The 16,608-nt window shown below is 41.8% G+C and overlaps 1 protein-coding gene across 5 annotated transcripts in view; it reads right to left on the bottom strand.

Annotated features, from left to right (window-relative positions):
• The window catches only part of TRPS1 (transcriptional repressor GATA binding 1), a 216,732-nt gene extending 203,946 nt beyond the window's left edge, over nt 1-12,786 (bottom strand). For 3 of the 5 annotated variants that reach the window (XM_062627138.1, XM_062627144.1, XM_062627143.1), the window contains exon 1: nt 12,550-12,786. Coding sequence is in view for 1 of the 5 variants with exons in the window: in XM_062627142.1 (XP_062483126.1) it covers nt 11,796-11,805 (10 nt within the window). In the remaining 4 variants the exon portion in view is untranslated. Of the gene's footprint in view, nt 1-11,795; nt 12,213-12,549 lie in introns of those variants that run through there. The other 2 variants (XM_062627139.1, XM_062627142.1) reach the window with 1 other exon arrangement.
• Nucleotides 12,787-16,608: the final 3,822 nt, after the last annotated feature.

The raw sequence follows: 16,608 nt of genomic DNA, 5'->3' as shown, positions 1-16,608 counted from the left end.
AAAATGGTAATAAATATCTCATGGTAATCCACAGGAACTTTGGTCCCAATGTGATTTTCGTATAGTATCCTAAAATAAATGGCATTACAACATCCATAGTCTCAGTTCATATATCAGAGCACGCTCTCCCTCTTGCCTTTCCTTCTCTCATGTAGTGCATTTTCTGAGAAAATGTACTTCTTTCCGCAAAAGTAAAGTCAATGCAGTCCCATTCCTGACTGAAAGCAGCACAGTAGCTCAGTGAAAACTACCATGAACCAAACCACACTGCAGAGGACTGCAGCTGAGGAGTGCGGGTTTATGGCAGCAGTACTCTGGTAAGGTTTCACCAGAAATTCCTTCTGACAAGACAAAGGAAGTCACAGTTTGCTGGAGATAAAAAATAAACAAATTGTATTCATATGCAGTAAGAGCACTTCATGTCATAGCGGATTTTCAGTTCTCTTTCTATTCAGGCATGTGTCTTTTGGGCAATAAATTCTGAAAACCCAGGAAGGTAAAGCTTGCTTAACCATGAGTCTCCTTTCACCCAGTAAAATAAATTCCACAGCTGCTGTTTCTTTCTCCTATGACTATTTTTTAAGCTCCCTCCCACTGATAACTCGCCACTGTCACACTCCACCATTGAAACAAAAAACTTCAAAGATGCCAGCTTTTCAGATTCTTAATTTTATCCCATTCAGGTAAAGCATTTTGCACCTGCATTGGCAGAGGTACCAGGTCATCTTTGTTAATAAAGTTTCTCACATTCACAAATAAATATTGAAACAACTGAAGAAGATATAAAAAGGAAAAAAAAAAAAAGGTAGACAAACCCATTTTAAATGTTCCTTAGATAATGCAGTACCATAGCAAATCTCTAAGGAAAGTTAAGCTGAAACTGCCATGAACACCATATAAATTTGCACCACTGGGATATTTAAGGTCCAATAAATCTTACTTTCCAATGGTTTTAAAACTCCAGAAAACAGGTTTTCAGCTCTAGACTCCGTATGTTGTAACAAAACTGTCTACCTAAAAGCTATCAACTCAGACCTGCCACCTGTGAGAAATACTTTCAGAACATACCCATGTTTGCTGAACTACCAAATTATGAAAACCTTCATTAAGAAAAAACAAACCACAAACACACATATATGCATACATAAAAACCAACCAAACAACTTACGCTTTTTCTCTTTGCATGATAATGCTCAAGAAAGTCAGTTAAAAATGCCCCTATTTCCAATTCAAATTCTTATTAATTTATTTGAACTATCTCATGTTGCAGTCAACAACATGAAACCAACAACTAATTGCAAAAAAAAAAAAAAAATGAAATGGAAAGCAATAAAATCCATCATGGTTCAGACACGATATACTGAACAACAGCAGAAGAGCCAAGAGTTAACGTCAACCTAAGAAATCACACCACTGTGCGATTTATCTGGTACTGTTAAAAAGACTAACAATTGCTAAAAAAATATCAGATGGTACAGAAAAGCATTTTATTTACTGTGCTGCAACTTTCTGCAGCTTGGTTATATCAAAAGCACATTCTGTGGACAATGAAAGTCACTGCTTTCCTTGACCTGTCAAAACCATCCTGATGCCCATGGCATGGCACGCAATTTTATGAAGGCATTTACAGCCTGTTTACATGGATATACCTGTAGTACTGGGGCTTCAGTTGCTGCATGGCTACTTCTAGGAGCCTTTCAGAGCATAGTTGGTGGGGAACAAGAAGCAAACGTGGCCGTGAAGCCAGTGGGTAGAAGCAGGGCTCATAAGCAGGTGCACCTCCTAAACCTGCTTTATATTTTCATTCCCCTTTGGGAAGCCGACTGATTTCAAACCAAAAGAATCACTTTTAAAGGTGACAGACCAAACCATGGTCCCGTCAAAGGGCAGCTATGCACTGTGGCCTGACTATCCCAAGCGGGGCAGCAAAAACGCAAGATGGAGCTTTATGAAATGTTGCTGTGTCCTGCGTCCAGTGTAACCGCTTTAAAGCAGCAAACTGTTGTAAGTGTAACAAGTAAGTGTAACTGTAGTAAGTGCGACTGTATTAAGTGTAACATGTAAATACCACAGTTCTCGGTAAGCTGCAATGTTAGGAGGAAGTTTCCTGATGAGGATCAGATTTTACTCCAGATGAAGTTAGCACAAGTTTTGTCCCTTACTGGTACATGGGGTGATCAGAGCCATAATCAGAGGGCTTTAATCAATCTTTGGTCATACCTACACTTCTGTTGCCAGGCAAAGCAGGTAAGAATAACTCTCACAAAAATTCACCTAAAAATCAAACCAGCCCAAACATTAAAAGAATTTTCTAAAAGAATATAAAAACAAAAATCAAGTTATGCTAAACTTTGTTTTCTCACTTGCAAACTTCATATTGTAAACAACTGAAGGGCACGGATGCAAAACGGATTCTTGCCTAGATTCGTAAGCTTTTCCAGGGGTTGTAATATCCTGCATCTGATGACATCATGAAACTAACAAGTAAAAGTTGGGTTTCAATTTGTTCTACTTTTCCCTCATTAGTCTCTGTGTCAGAAATAGAATAAGAACCCTCATTAAGTCACATTAAATTCTTTAAACTCATTAAGGGCTCAGAGAAAGAACAATACAAACACTGGTGTTTTCGTAAAATATTATGCAACACAGATGGACTTCAATTTCCATGTATTTTTAGAATGTATGTATGTGCATACAGCAGCCAAAGAGAGACCGATATGTGTGAGGGAGAAACGTAGAGGCAGAGTAACAGAGACAAGGCAGAGCATACCTTACATATGACAGAATGATACCTAGATAAAAGTGGATTATGCATGATCACTTCTGACCCAATATAGATGAAGCGCTTAATGCTTTGTATCCTGAACTGTGTCAGAGTTGGAGTCCGAGCCATACCCCACATTTCTTTTCAATTAATGATTCCTCAGAACTTTTTCCAAGGAGAAGAAAACCTTGAGGGCCGCAGAGCCAGCAGCAATCAAGTGGCAATCAGACTTTCTGACCATGGACTACCTTGATTGCTGCTGCTGTAGCCTAACATACCACCTGATTGCAGCTGAAGATACAGCTACTAGTCATGCTTATGGACTTACATGTAAGATACAGGTGTGTGCAAGATTTCAACAGTACTGGAGCGTACCTCTGGGTGTGCAAAGGGTGGGTATTTGTTAGAAGATTTATTGTAGCTGAATTACTCAGATATATGTGGTTGATAACTTTTGATCCTACCCCCATAAGACTGGAAATATGAGCTCAATGCCACAAAATTATTTACATTCCTATAGTATGTTCAAACAACTATTACAGGATTAATTTAATCCATTATTACTTTTTTGTAATAGATGGACATAACATGCAAATATGAATTTAGTTCTAAAGAAAACTCCAGATCTGAAGAACATGGAAGGAGACTAATTAGGTGGCATAAATTTCAGATGTCTCTAGCTAGGCACAGAAAGAAAACTGTATATAGAGTAGATGGGAGACCCAGGTTACTGTTCCTTTCCTTCTTACCACTGTAACAGCCGAAATGAGATGTGGGATTTTCACTGACAGCCTCCAGACCTGAGCATCCAGACCTGGGTGCCAGGGCAGCGCAGGCAAGCAGCCTCCACTCTGAAGCTCTCCCATTTCTCTATCAGAGTCAGATACTGTTCCCCTGAAAGGCACATGGTAAGGCTAATCTATTTTCACAAGCTTTTGCCTCAGGTATGTGGGGCAAGGTTTACTTTATTAATTGTTTCTGTGTGCGTGCATGTCCATATCTATGCGTGCAGGAGGAGAAAGCTTGGCAATGATCAGCATGTACTGCAAATTTGGTTTATAATCTGTAACTGCAGCTGGCGAAAGTCTGATGAGTATATTTAATACAACTAAAAATGAGAACACTAAATAAAAAAGCAAACTATGTACAGATTAGGAAGCTGAAATCAGAGGTATCTTGCTTTCATTAATTGAACTCATGAAGCAATGTTTCATCTACATACCAAGTTCTAGATGATGTTGCATATAACTCACAGCATTTGCTTGAAAAACGGCATGTGAGAAAGTTAAAAAGAATCATACCCCAAAGAAAATAGCTTTATCCTAACTCATTTAACTTCCATTAAACATTAAACCACATCTGCACATAGGAATTTTGGGCGATACTTAACTTCAGCATCCACTTCAAACTTTTTTCTAGATCAGTTGAGAATTTGTTTCTTAAAATAAGCCCAGTGAAGTCACTGGGAGATGCAAAAACAGTCTGAAAGTATCTGTCTAGGCAGAGTTGGCTATGTTCTTTTTAATTAATTACTAGCAGAAATTCCCCACACACACTTTTTTTTTTTTTTGTGAACCACCAAGCTGTATGTTTAATTTTTTAAGTTTCAGCATGTATTTTAGACTTCCAGACTTTGCAAAGCAGGTCAGGAATACCCAGAGGATACACATTTGAAGGCTACAGATAGCAGAACACACCATTTACGGCTTTGTATATACACATACATACACATGCTATATAATATAGGTAGAGAGATTCAATGATTTAAACACATTACATCTATACTGTATTTCAAGAACATTCAGATATTTACACTGTTAGATCACCACTCATTTTAGACCTACACTAGTGCCAGCTGCCAAAAAAGGTACATAAATCAAAATATGTTACCTTTGTTCAAACAATACTGCTGTTCATTATATAATAGAAACTGTCATGCTTAATCTTCCAGGAACCAAAAACTGGTACATTCTTGGATCAGAGGTGCCTTGAAATGGTTTGAGGCAAAACTGAAGCATATTGTTTAAGTAAATCTTGCTGAGAAACATAAGTGCATTGATGATTTTTAACATCATCTTTTACAGACTTTTTTTTCCCCAGATACATTAATAAACTAAAAACGCTGGCATATTTTCAAAATGCAGAGAGATGAACACATTGGTGGTTTTTCTATAACATTTTTATAATATCAAATTATACATTCCCTCCTGCATTGGCAGCCTCGCTAAATGTAATGGGGGATCTGAAAAGGATACTTGAGAACAAACCCCACGGTGAAGTAAAATGTACCTATGAAAATTACATGTTGACTTTGAGAATACCCCAAAACTAAACTTTTCCTTGGGAGTTCTCAGTCTTATCCAGTACCCCGACGGTTACTGCAGGCACTAAGCTACAGGCTGCAATGTTCATTTTCCATTAGAGATGAAAAAATTGCCAAAAGCAGCATATAAAAATATGTCTACAGCATTGTATAGAGAAATACAGAGAAATGGCAGAAATGCCTTACATTCTTTAGAGTTGGAACTTTTCAAACTTATATTTTAATCTGAGAAAGTGCTAAATAGAAATAAGTGCACTTTACTTATGGAGGAAAATCTGGTTTGCAGCATTATGATTCCTGAACTTCTTCAGATTTTTAAGACTACAAAGCAAGTGTTTTACAATTTCATCTTTAAGAGCACAGATTATACAATACTCATCAGGCAGACACAATCTTACTTACAGACAGACACAGTCACACATAATTCTGCAGAGGCCAATCCTGCAGCCTTTACTGAATTCAAAAGTCCCCCTGACGTCAATGAGTATTTTTCAAGAAGGAGAATTGCAGGATCAGGCCCAAAAAGTGCTTATGAAGATGAGATGTTACTTCAACAGATTGAATGTTAGATTAAATACAAAGATTGAGGGAAGACAAGTCTGGGGTTTAAACCCTAGGGAGGATTGACATTTAAAGTGTTGCCACTGAATTATAGCTCTCCACATTGGGTGGGGTAACCTCCTACTGGGTGGAGTGTCTCCCCTAAAGGAAGGGAAAACTGGCACAAGCCAACTTGGTCTTTGAACGATTTCCCTACTTGCCAACTTATGAAGTCGTCCTGACGTCAACTTCGTCAAGAAAGTCTATTGCCCAACTCTTTTACCGTAGAAAGTTTGCTTGTGTTCAAAACCCCACCAGACGTAGAAAAGAAATCAGGAAAAGAAGCCAGAAAAAAAAGATAATTAGAAAATAAAAGAAAAGAGAACAGACTGGATTTTCTTAAGTACAGTTAATTTTAAAAAATCCTGTTGGATTTTCTCGTTTCTAATATCAGCTTAATACAAACAGATACAGATCGCAAAAGACTATTACTAGACATAGTTTAAAATCTGGTTAGCTTTAAAATATGAGGTGGAGAATGCACAGAAAGTGGCTGCTCGGCAAGATAGGATCTCTCCTGTCTTCTGCAATGGGCAGTGAGTATCCTCCCAATCAGCATCACTAACAGGTGTAAAACGCTCTCATACTGGGAAAATAATACTCATTGAACTGCCATCAAAGGTATTTTTAATATATTACTCCCCTCTGAATCAAAATAAGTAATTTCTCCAAAGGGAAGCTTCAGGTGCTGGGTGAGAGAAGGGGGGGGTGGGGGGGGGTGGGGGCACAGACAGACGACACCAAACAAAAAAAAAAAAAACAAAACAAGAAAAAGGATAAAACATCTCAAAACACCCATGGGAAAGGGAGAAAAAAAAATAAAAATTAGAAAACACTTTAAGTTACCGTAACCTGAAATGCACCACCATCACAAAGAGCAATTGGAGAAATCCAGCAGAGCTCAGCAGGAAAGATTTTTTAATAACAGATTGAAAAACAAGAATAAAAATAACTGCATCAACAGGGCCTTTCTTCCTCAGGCCACAAGCCCATTTTTACTTGAAATTTAAAAAAATGGCAGTTTGGCCACTAAAACCAATCCAGAACATTATTAAAAGTTAAAAGCTACCAATTACTTCTGTCTGTTCTTTTAAAGCAAAGTTTGGCATTACGTCAGTTGGTTTAAAGAAAACAAGAAAGAGAGAGAGAGAAAGAAGGAGAGAAAGTTTCCTGCTTGTATAAATTAAACCACCAGGGAAGGTGTCTAGCCACTTGTAAAGCATTTATTACAGGTTTTTAAAGGGCTAGTAACATTTTAAAAATTAAATATTTTTAAATACATTTAAGGGGAAAAAAAAAAGTCCATCTGAGCCTGGAAAGAAAGCAGACTTACAAGAAATTAGACATGCATTAACTGCAGCTAAGAAAGTAAAAATTACTGTTAGGACTAAACCTTGCAATCCAAAATAATGAATTTTCAAGGCAGAAATAATCCTACTGTAGCTGCTGCACTCGCACATATCCCCCAAGAGCATGTAAAAGTTCCACCGAACTTTACAGGATGGAACCAACTGGGTTCTGTAGGAACGTCCTACGGAAGTGCCACTCATGACAGCTATGCAATTAAATGAAAAATTTTCTCTCTATGGCTTTTCCAAATCCACATATAGGGACCCACAGCAGGAGTAAGATTCCTTAGTTAATGCAGCAGGACAATAATAAAAAAATCACTGACAGAAAGATTAGCAATTTCTATTAAAATTTAGATGTATTTTTCACTAGTGGTGTTATTAAATTTTAAAGAACCACTTTAAAGGTACTAGAAAATAAGAAACAGATAGCAGAGAACATGAATAAAACATAGATGACTATTAAATAAAGTTTCTTACATGCAGCTATGCCAGTTCACTTAAATCACAGTCTTCTAAACCCCATGACACCAAATCAGACTCCTCTGACTCTGGTCGACACATCAAGTGGAATGGTGTTTGGTTGTGCAATGCTTCTGGGGTGTGACAAAATGTCCACTGGGGACTTAAATCGAGACCATAGTAGTTATTCTTCCATTGCTCAAGTGTTTCATTTGAGCTTTGGTCTGCATGACAAGAAGTCAGAATAATACACCAGCACTTCTCTCCCCTCTGTGCTCCTCTGCCCCAGCAGCGTTTCGTATGTTCTGGGCACGTATACAACTGGCTAAAGAGCTTCGTTCTGGAAGGCCCTTTATTGATTAGGTGCAAAACAACATCAAGAAGTGAATAATGAGCATAATCTAAAAAATGTAGTTGCATGTCTTGCCCTTGTAAACATTTACCATTTAATGGTGTAATTGTACTTTAATCCTTCACATCATCTGATATAACTCATTACGTGTTTTTCTTTTAATTAGCAAACACAATCCAAAAAAAGCAAAGCCCGGAAAGTTTGTACATACCATAAAAACTGAAGTGAAAATAGTCTCAAAGTAATCACATATTCTCTCTTTGGATGAAGGCTTATCTTTTTAAAGTCAAAAAGAGAACTTCATTGGCACAGGGTAGAAAAAAAGAACTCCATAATTCATGACAGTACCAAGAAAAAAAGTTCTTCTCCAGGAGGACTGGAAAGGGCACTTTTATTTATCTTCTGGACAGACAAAAATAGTAGAACCTAGACCAGATATGCTGTAATTAATGTATCCAAAGGTCAACAGGCAATGGTATTTATACAATAGATGGCTGCAGACTACACTGGTTATAGTATTAATCACCAGTATTTGAAAATAGCATTGTTCTCTTACTAGGTAAGAACTTCAGAAAGTTTCAGAAACTGAAAAGAAACTTTTTCTTTTCTTCTCATACCTGCCTGCTGTTCTTTTTAACCAATCACTTTTTAACTCACGAGGTGTAATATTTGGGACAAAAATGCACAAGTTTATAGTCACCCAGGACTGCCAAAACCAGACCCAGACTACCTCACTAGTTGTTTTGAGGAAACTAAATTAAGCAAGGGCAAACACCAACTGGAAAGTTGTCAGTTCACTGAATGAATGCCTTCATTTTACACACCAGTTAGAATATCTTGATCAGAATATATTTCTGTTCAAGGCCAATACTTTTACTACCAGGTGGCAGTTTGTTTTAACTGAAACTGTATTAAAAATGTAATTTATTTCCACTTTACTTGCACCTAACAAAAAGGGCTGTCAGATTCCCAGCCTGTCTTGTTCAAAAATATTTAACCATAAACTTTCTCACAATGTTATATTTGGTGTTACCCACAAACCTTTATTAAAGTTATACTGCCAGTGTGGCTGCAGTCAAGATCTGAGAATGCTTCTATTAAGATTATTACATTAAAATATTGTTGAGAGTTTGCTAGAGACATACATATTCATATACATATGCCCCCACCCCCTAAACTTGGAAGGAAAGTTCCACATAAAAAGAAAAATTTAAATACATACCCAAAGTTGCCGGTTTGTAATTAAAATTTGGGGTTTTTCCTAAACATCTTTGCTAATTTTTTAACTCTTTCACACTGTAATGTAAAATAGGTTTGTTTCAAAGCAACTACCTGATAAAGTACTAAAAGAGGTAATTCACATGAACAGAAAGTAATTAGTCATTGTTTGCACAATGCTTTGAAAACATAAAACCCTATGTGTCAACTAGCATTCAAATATAATATGATTGAAATACACAGATTTAACAAGCAACCACTGCATCTCACACTCAGGTCCACAAACAGGAATTAGTGCTATGCTGCTGCTAATGCACAATCACGATACATGAATAGTAATATTCTTCACACGCAGCCAGAGTATGCATGGTAACAGTGCGTACTATGAAAGTTTACTATGAACGATGGACAACACATGATAGAAAAATAATCCTGCTAGGGATTCACCCAATAATGCTGAATTTACTCAATCGCCAATGAAAACAAAGCTACCCATACAGCTACTGTATAAATTATGCTGAAAATGCATTAAAAAGAAAAGAGGGTAACCTGGCTGCATTGTGTTTGATACCCAAAGAAGTCTCAGATCTCTGAAGTTGTCATTTACATTTCTTCCCTTTATTAACATCACTGTGAAATAAAGAAAAAATAAAGCCATACTTTCACAGGCAGAGATTGCCCGGTCTTATTTAGAGTCTGTTTTAGAGGATCACAGGCAAAACATATAAACTTAAAAGCTGATGCAACTTTGCCCTTTACTTGCTTTGTTGTGACTACGTATATGCAAAGTTCCAAACAGAGAGAAGTTATTACATATAGCCCCGAAAAAGAAAAGAAAGTGCGATAATCAGACAGAACAGGGTGGATTATGAACTGACTACTCTTCTCATATCTGATCTCTCGTTTTAAAAAGGTGAAGCAGACTTCTGTTGTCACAAACAGCCTGAGGATTAACTTGTATATAGGCACTGATGCACTACTGAACTCCAACATTATTGATTCTATGTGGCAAACGTCAAGCAGGTATATATTTTTCAGGAGGGAAAAGGAAAAAGACTTCTTCACCCCAACACCCCCACCACCACCCCCCCACAGAGAAAGGTGCCATTTGTTTGTTTTGACCACGATATTAACAAACTTTCATTCAGTGGTTAAAATAGAAAGAGGGGAGAAAAAAAAAATCTTTCTAAGTGTTGATATCATTTCCAGGCAGTCTTGTCAGCATCACAATTTACAGGAAATAGCTGATGCTCTCAAACAAACCCTGTATTTACTCATAGACCCAGAGTACTTAAAAACAACAACAAAAAAAAAAAAAACAAACAAAAAAAAAAAAAAAAAAAAAAAAAAAAAACACCTCACTCTTTTGGAGGGCTTTTTTAAAATGTCACTCTGGTGGAATATCTGAGAGCTGTTTAACTCCACACGCATACTGCAAACATGAGGCAAACACAAACTGCACTTCAGAAGACTACTGTAACTTTTATTCTTTTTGTCCACATCAGGAACTGGCTCTTACCACTACTTTCCTTTGCTGCCCTCACATTTCTAACTCAGGCAATCGTCTCTAAATGTTCAACTCTTCCTAAAACCAACAGGAAAGTAACATGATGCCACCAACATCCATAGGTTTCAGTGGTGAGGTTGAATAAGAGTGCCTGAATGGCAAAGAAGTTTGGTGGTTCCTTGGGAGACTTAATGAATTCTATCAAAGCAAACCTGACGCTGTCACATTATGGTTTGTTTCAATCAACATTCAAACTGCGCACCGCGCTGTAGAAGCAGCGGAGGCAGCACGGTCTGCATAGCACCTCGCAGTCTTTTCTCCCTAAGAAATCTGTTCCCCTCGGAGGGGACCTGTCCCCCGTGTGCTGAGGTGCCCCGGCCAGGCAAGGTACTCGCAGTGGCCGAGGCCGCAGCGATGGAGGGGGGCCGGCTCTGCACTCCAGCTCATCACTCATGCGACAGCTCAGCCGGCGCGCTTGAGAAGTTTGCCATTTGCAGACAGAAAACACAAACCGACTGTGAAAAAAAAAAAAAAGAGTAAAATATAAAGAAGGCTAGCGGGCCCCAGCAGAAACCGCGTAGGAGTGCCGGGATGTCTGAGCGCCTTGATTTGCACCAGGGAGGCAGATAAACAAAGCCCCCGAAATGTCGACACCCCACCCCCCCCCTCCCTCCCCGGGAGCCGGCTGTATCCCAGGGCAGCGCGGCGGCGGGCGATACCTCGGCACTGACCCCGGCCCGGCCGCCGCGCTGCCCCTCCAGCCCGGTCTCGCCCCCATTCATTCCTTCTCTCCGGACAGCAAACACGCGGGGAGCAGCCTCCGAGGGCGAGGGACGGGGCAGGGAGGGAGACGCTCCACCAACTTGTGTTGGGCAGGGGAGAGCCGAGCGGGGGGACGCCGCGCTGGGAGCGGAGCTTCGCCTTTAAGAGGGAAAAGTTTTACGTTTCTCCGCGCTCTGATTTCAAAAAAAAAAAAAAAAAAAGCAAAACACAACACACAAAAAAGTCACCACCACCATGTCGCCTTTTCCCCCGGTGTTGTGACCGGGAGGGACCCCAAGCCCCCCTCCCGGCGCAGCACAGCTCCGCACCCGGCCTCTCCCGGTGTGTTCCCGGGCAAGGAGAAGGAAAAAGGGTAAAAAAAAAAAAAAAAAAAAAAAAAACCGAATAAAAGAAAAAAGAAAAAAGAAGGGGAAAAAAAAAGTTTTTCCCAAACTTACTACTCTTCATGATGGTGTCTCTGTGCCCCGCTTGTCATGATCCCCATTAAAACTTCCAGCAGCGGCAGGAGCGGCAGGACTGTGCGACTGCAGCTCATCGGATGCAAACCCTCTTTGCTCGTCTTCTACTTCCACCCCCCGCGTCTCCCTTCCCCTCCCCCCGGAGCGCCCCGGTGGCGGGGAATCGGCGGCCGCGGAGATAAGGCGCGGAGCGGCGCGGAGGGGAGGGCACAGCCGAGCCCAGCAGAGCCGCACCAGCCCGCGGCCACCGCTCCCCTCCCCGCCTCCGGGCCAGGGGGCTGCTCCCCCTGCCCGCCACCGCCGCCGCTGAACTTGACCCTCCCGACTCCAGCGGGGCTATCTCCGTTTTGAAGTCGCCACTTTCCAGCCATCACATATGGCTTTGACCCACCGGCGGGGGGAACTGGGGGCGCGGGGGGGTGGAGGTGGATGCACCAAAAACGCCTGTGAAACACGAGCAGCCCCGCTCCCTGTGAGCATGGCCCCCGCTTTTGTTGTTTGTTGATTATTGGGGGGGGTATATTTTGAGGGAGGGGGGTGTATCTTGGGGGGGGTCACCCGCGCTGCACACACACACCCCCCCCTTTCCATTCGGGCACCGCGCCGCTGCCCCCACACACACCCAGCGCGGCGCTCCCCCCTTGCCGCTGCCGCGCCGCCCCCTCCCGGCCCGCCGTCCGCGGCGCCCTCCCCGCCGCCGGGCCGCCCCCACCCGCGCCCCCCCGCGCCTTACCTGTTGATTAACCGTCAGCAACAGCCCCGGCAGCCTGGAAGATGGTGGGGCCGCGGAGCGAGCCATGAACCGTCTCCTGCTGCCGGCAGAGTTGGCCGCGGATTATGTGGCGGTGGCCGGGGAGAGGAGGGAGCGAGGGGGGGGACGGGCGGGGGGCCGCGGCGCCGCTGCCTCCCCCCTCGGCCCCGCTCGGCGGGGAGGGGGCGACGGGCCCGCCGTCCGCCGGCGGGCGGTGCGGTGCGGAGGCGGGGGCGGGGGCGCGGCGGGCAGGGGGCGCGGGCCGGGGCACGGCACGGCGGCCCCGCCAGCGGCGAGGCGGCGGCCTGGGAGCGCGGGGCGGCCGGCGCGTTATCAGGACTGTTATCGCTTGTCAGGACCTCCGTCTGCCCGCATTACGTCAGTTTCAAGACACCAACACTATTAATATCAAAGGAGCCTTCGCGGAGGAAAGCGCCACCCCAGACGGAGCGCCCTTAAAGAGACAGTGCAGGCGGCCCCGCCGTGCGGCCCGCGCCGCCCCCCGCCGCACGCCTCCGCCCGCCGCGGCGCGACGCGACGCGACGCGGCCTCCGCCGCCGGGACACGGGCACGGACACGGGCACAAGAACGGGCACGAGCGGAGGCCGCGGAGAGGACGCGTCGCCCCTTGGCCGCGGGGACTTGGGCTGAGTTGGCGCAGGAATGGCCCGCAGGCCACGGCCGGAGGCTGCCCGGCCTTGTGCTGTCACTGCCGCCGGCCGCTGACCCGCGGGATTGGGAAAATAGGGGGGAAAAACAGGCGCGACCCACGTGCGGCAATAGCTGATCCCTTCGGGAGAGCCGCTCTGTGCACAGGGAATGGGGGTTTAGTGTCCTCACACTCCTCTTTTTCTCCCCAGCCTCCGTTTCTGTGCGGGTGTTGAGGAGGACGGAGAAGCATCTTCCAGGTTTGGGGATGAGTAACTCCCCGTTACCGGCTGCCCTGGGATACCAACCGCCAAGCTGCTCTGACAAAACCCCTACAACTTTTCTTGCTTGTGCAGAACCTTTCGATTCAAAATTCTCGTGCTACAAGCTGTCAGAAGTCTGTATGTTAATGTAAAAACACTCTCCAAGGAGCAGCAGTACATAAAAGGTTCCTGTGAAAGGGTTTTAAAATCCCAAATATAGTAGGCGTTAAAAACTATGTAAACATTTGTTGGGCATTTGGACACAATTTTTCTGCAGTTAGGTGACTTTATATGGCATGTTTTTCCTCCCCTGCAAGTCGTTTTAAGCTGATTTCACATTAAAATAGAGGCATTCTCTTTGCTTGCAACTGCTAACACGTTATTCAAGGGAGAAGCTGGAAAAGAGTTAAAACATTACAGTGTGGGAGATGAAGATGCTTCCCCCAAAATGTTTGAAATTACATAACTTTTTCCTTACAATTTTGTTCTCAAATACATGGTGAAATGTAAAGCGTAAAATCTTCAGAGATACATGCTGACGCAAATGAAACCCTACAGTAAAACGTATGGCATCTGCAGCCCACTCTCCAAACTTCAACATTCTTCATACATGTTTATTATGATCCTCTGGCAGATTTGCAAAGTAATTGTTCATGTAAATCACCCAGCAACACGTTCTCCCCCCCAAGTTCTTTTGTAGGATTGTCTGATAAAGTGCTTTATGAATAGAAAAGCAATAATTCACGTACAAGAGGTGAACTTGACATGTTGGAAGGTAAAATACAGTTGCAGGACGAGGCACACAGTAGGATCCCAGAGACAGGGAGAGGAGAACTGACAGATTATGTGTGGGACTCCCTCTGTACCCATCAGCAGAAAATCAGTTCGATGCAGCAGAGATGTTTATATATGGAATGAGAAGGAAAGTATTATCAGAATTTAAAGTTTGTTATAAAGTCTGCCTCACTACTTGAGTGCTGGGGCAGTGCTCGGTAGCACCTCACTAATATGCACACAGAGAACCTTTCCTGACTTTGTAAACCTTCAGTTTTTCTCAAGCTGCAAATGCCATGGCTGAATCACAGTCAAAGAGACAAACCGCTCTCACAAATTTTAGAGAATGAAGAATTCTGAAAAGCAAGTACTTTCGTCCCATTCACACTAATTCCGATGTGGTTTTCTCTGTAATCTAGGTTTTATTATTGTTACTGAGCATGTAGCCCCGAGTGAATGTTCACTTGGCAGATGTCTTGCATATGAAGGGTTAAAATCAGCAGGTATTTTGTCTGATGACTTGGCTAAGCATCTTACAAGCAGGGCTTGAGTGGAAAATATTTAAACAAGGGTTATTCCCCTTTGCTGCTCTGCTCTAGTGAGACTTATTAACGTCTTTTTATTTTAAACCAGGAAATGATGCCCCCCACACCTTAAATCTCAGCCAGCTCGTATGTGTGGCTGCAGCTTTCCCAGGTTTTTTTCATATTATGACAGACAAACCATGAAGATCGATAACAATGAAAGTGCAGGTTTCAACATGTGTAAACCTTGATAGCAAACACACCCCTTGTCACCTGTAGAACAATATTAGAGAGATGTATTTTTAAAAGGCATAAGCCTCTCTGTGCATGTGCTTTTAAAATGAAACCGCAAAAGCCGTTCATAAGCAAAGATGGGAAGGTCAAAGCATGTCTTCATAGTTTCAAGTAGACAACTCTAATGAAAGACTGTATCTCTCAGAAAAAGTTTGTTACTGTATCTGTATAAAAAATGCCTTCATGATACATTTTGCATTTCAAGTTCAAATAAAGCAGATCAAGAAGATGTCAATATCAATCTGTTTATATTCACCCCAAAAGAGCTGTAGAGAACTTAATAAAGGCAAAAATATTTTCATAAACTTTTTTCAGGCAAATTATTTATTTATGAAATAATTTACAAAGAAAATTTTTACCTCATGGCTTAGATACATTGCATATGCTTATGATTGACACAGTATGTTCAGGCTCAAAGGCCCATATAGCCTTTTTATTTTTTCTTCTTCTTTTTTCTTTTTTTTTTTTTTTTTTTATCTTAGCAGGGATATTTCAAAACAGCCAACTAATTCATGAAGTCATACAGTAATTGTTTGACAGTTGTTTCCAATATAGAAAAATAAGTTGTGTATATTGTTTTCATTCAAATATTTGTTGATTTGTTGTTAGAATCCTTTGACGTTGACATGCCACAAATTGCATTAGGAGAAATATTGGAGATTTATTTTCATTTATTATCTTCTGCTGTCAAACATTTGCAAAACCACTTAAAAGCAAGTTTTTTTTCACTTTATTCGAAACTCGCAGTCTGCGTGATAGTAGGTTGTTGCTGAAATACCAAGTTCGGCTTTCTGAAACAGATAAGATCTGAGGAAATGAAGGAAAAGCAGCATAGCAAGAAGATGCAGAGAAAGTGCTGCTTTCAGTGAGAGGCATGAATAAAGTAACTCCTAAATAAATCTCCTTTTTTTTTTTTTTCACACCCAGGCACATTCTCCATTGAGGGAGAATACAGAGGCCAGTCACAGTTGCTTCTTGAAGGAAAACAGTATAACAGTCATTGTTTATCAAGATGACATAACATGCCATTTATGCCTTTATTGTTTAATGCAGTTTCTCTTGTAGTTTACTCAGCGTAGATACAAAGAGGGATTAACAGTTAAGCATAAGCATACTTGTTTTACAATTTCAGCCTTTTAGTGCATAACTTACTTACTTAAAGTACTAGAGCCTGTAATCACAATGATTTTACCTGATGGAACATGCATTTCAGAAATATAATCCAACTGTTTACCCTAACACGTCATAAATTGCAATTCTTCACAAAAACCTCAGAGATTGACATCCATTGCTCTTAAATGCCTGCTGCTTTAGCACACATCATCAAGAAAGCATTTTTGTATTATTCTCCCTCCAGTTGGTAGTATATCACATGAATTCGAAAGACCATTTTCTTACACTGTCTTCAATAATGAGCATTTTGAGGAGCATTTAGTTATGTGTCTGAGGCACTCCAGTGTGAGTTTCTTGGGAATATAAACACAGCAACTTGCAGGATTTCTGCAGACCCACTTCTTTCCCTTGCACAGCTTTCGTCA

The sequence above is a fragment of the Pezoporus occidentalis genome, unplaced genomic scaffold (genome assembly GCF_034315485.1).
Source record: "Pezoporus occidentalis ecotype Australia unplaced genomic scaffold, CSIRO_AGI_Poc_V1 ctg3, whole genome shotgun sequence".
NCBI classification, from domain to species: domain Eukaryota; kingdom Metazoa; phylum Chordata; class Aves; order Psittaciformes; family Psittacidae; genus Pezoporus; species Pezoporus occidentalis.
Note: the sequence above shows the minus strand (reverse complement) of the source record. Positions and strands in the feature narration are given on the sequence as shown.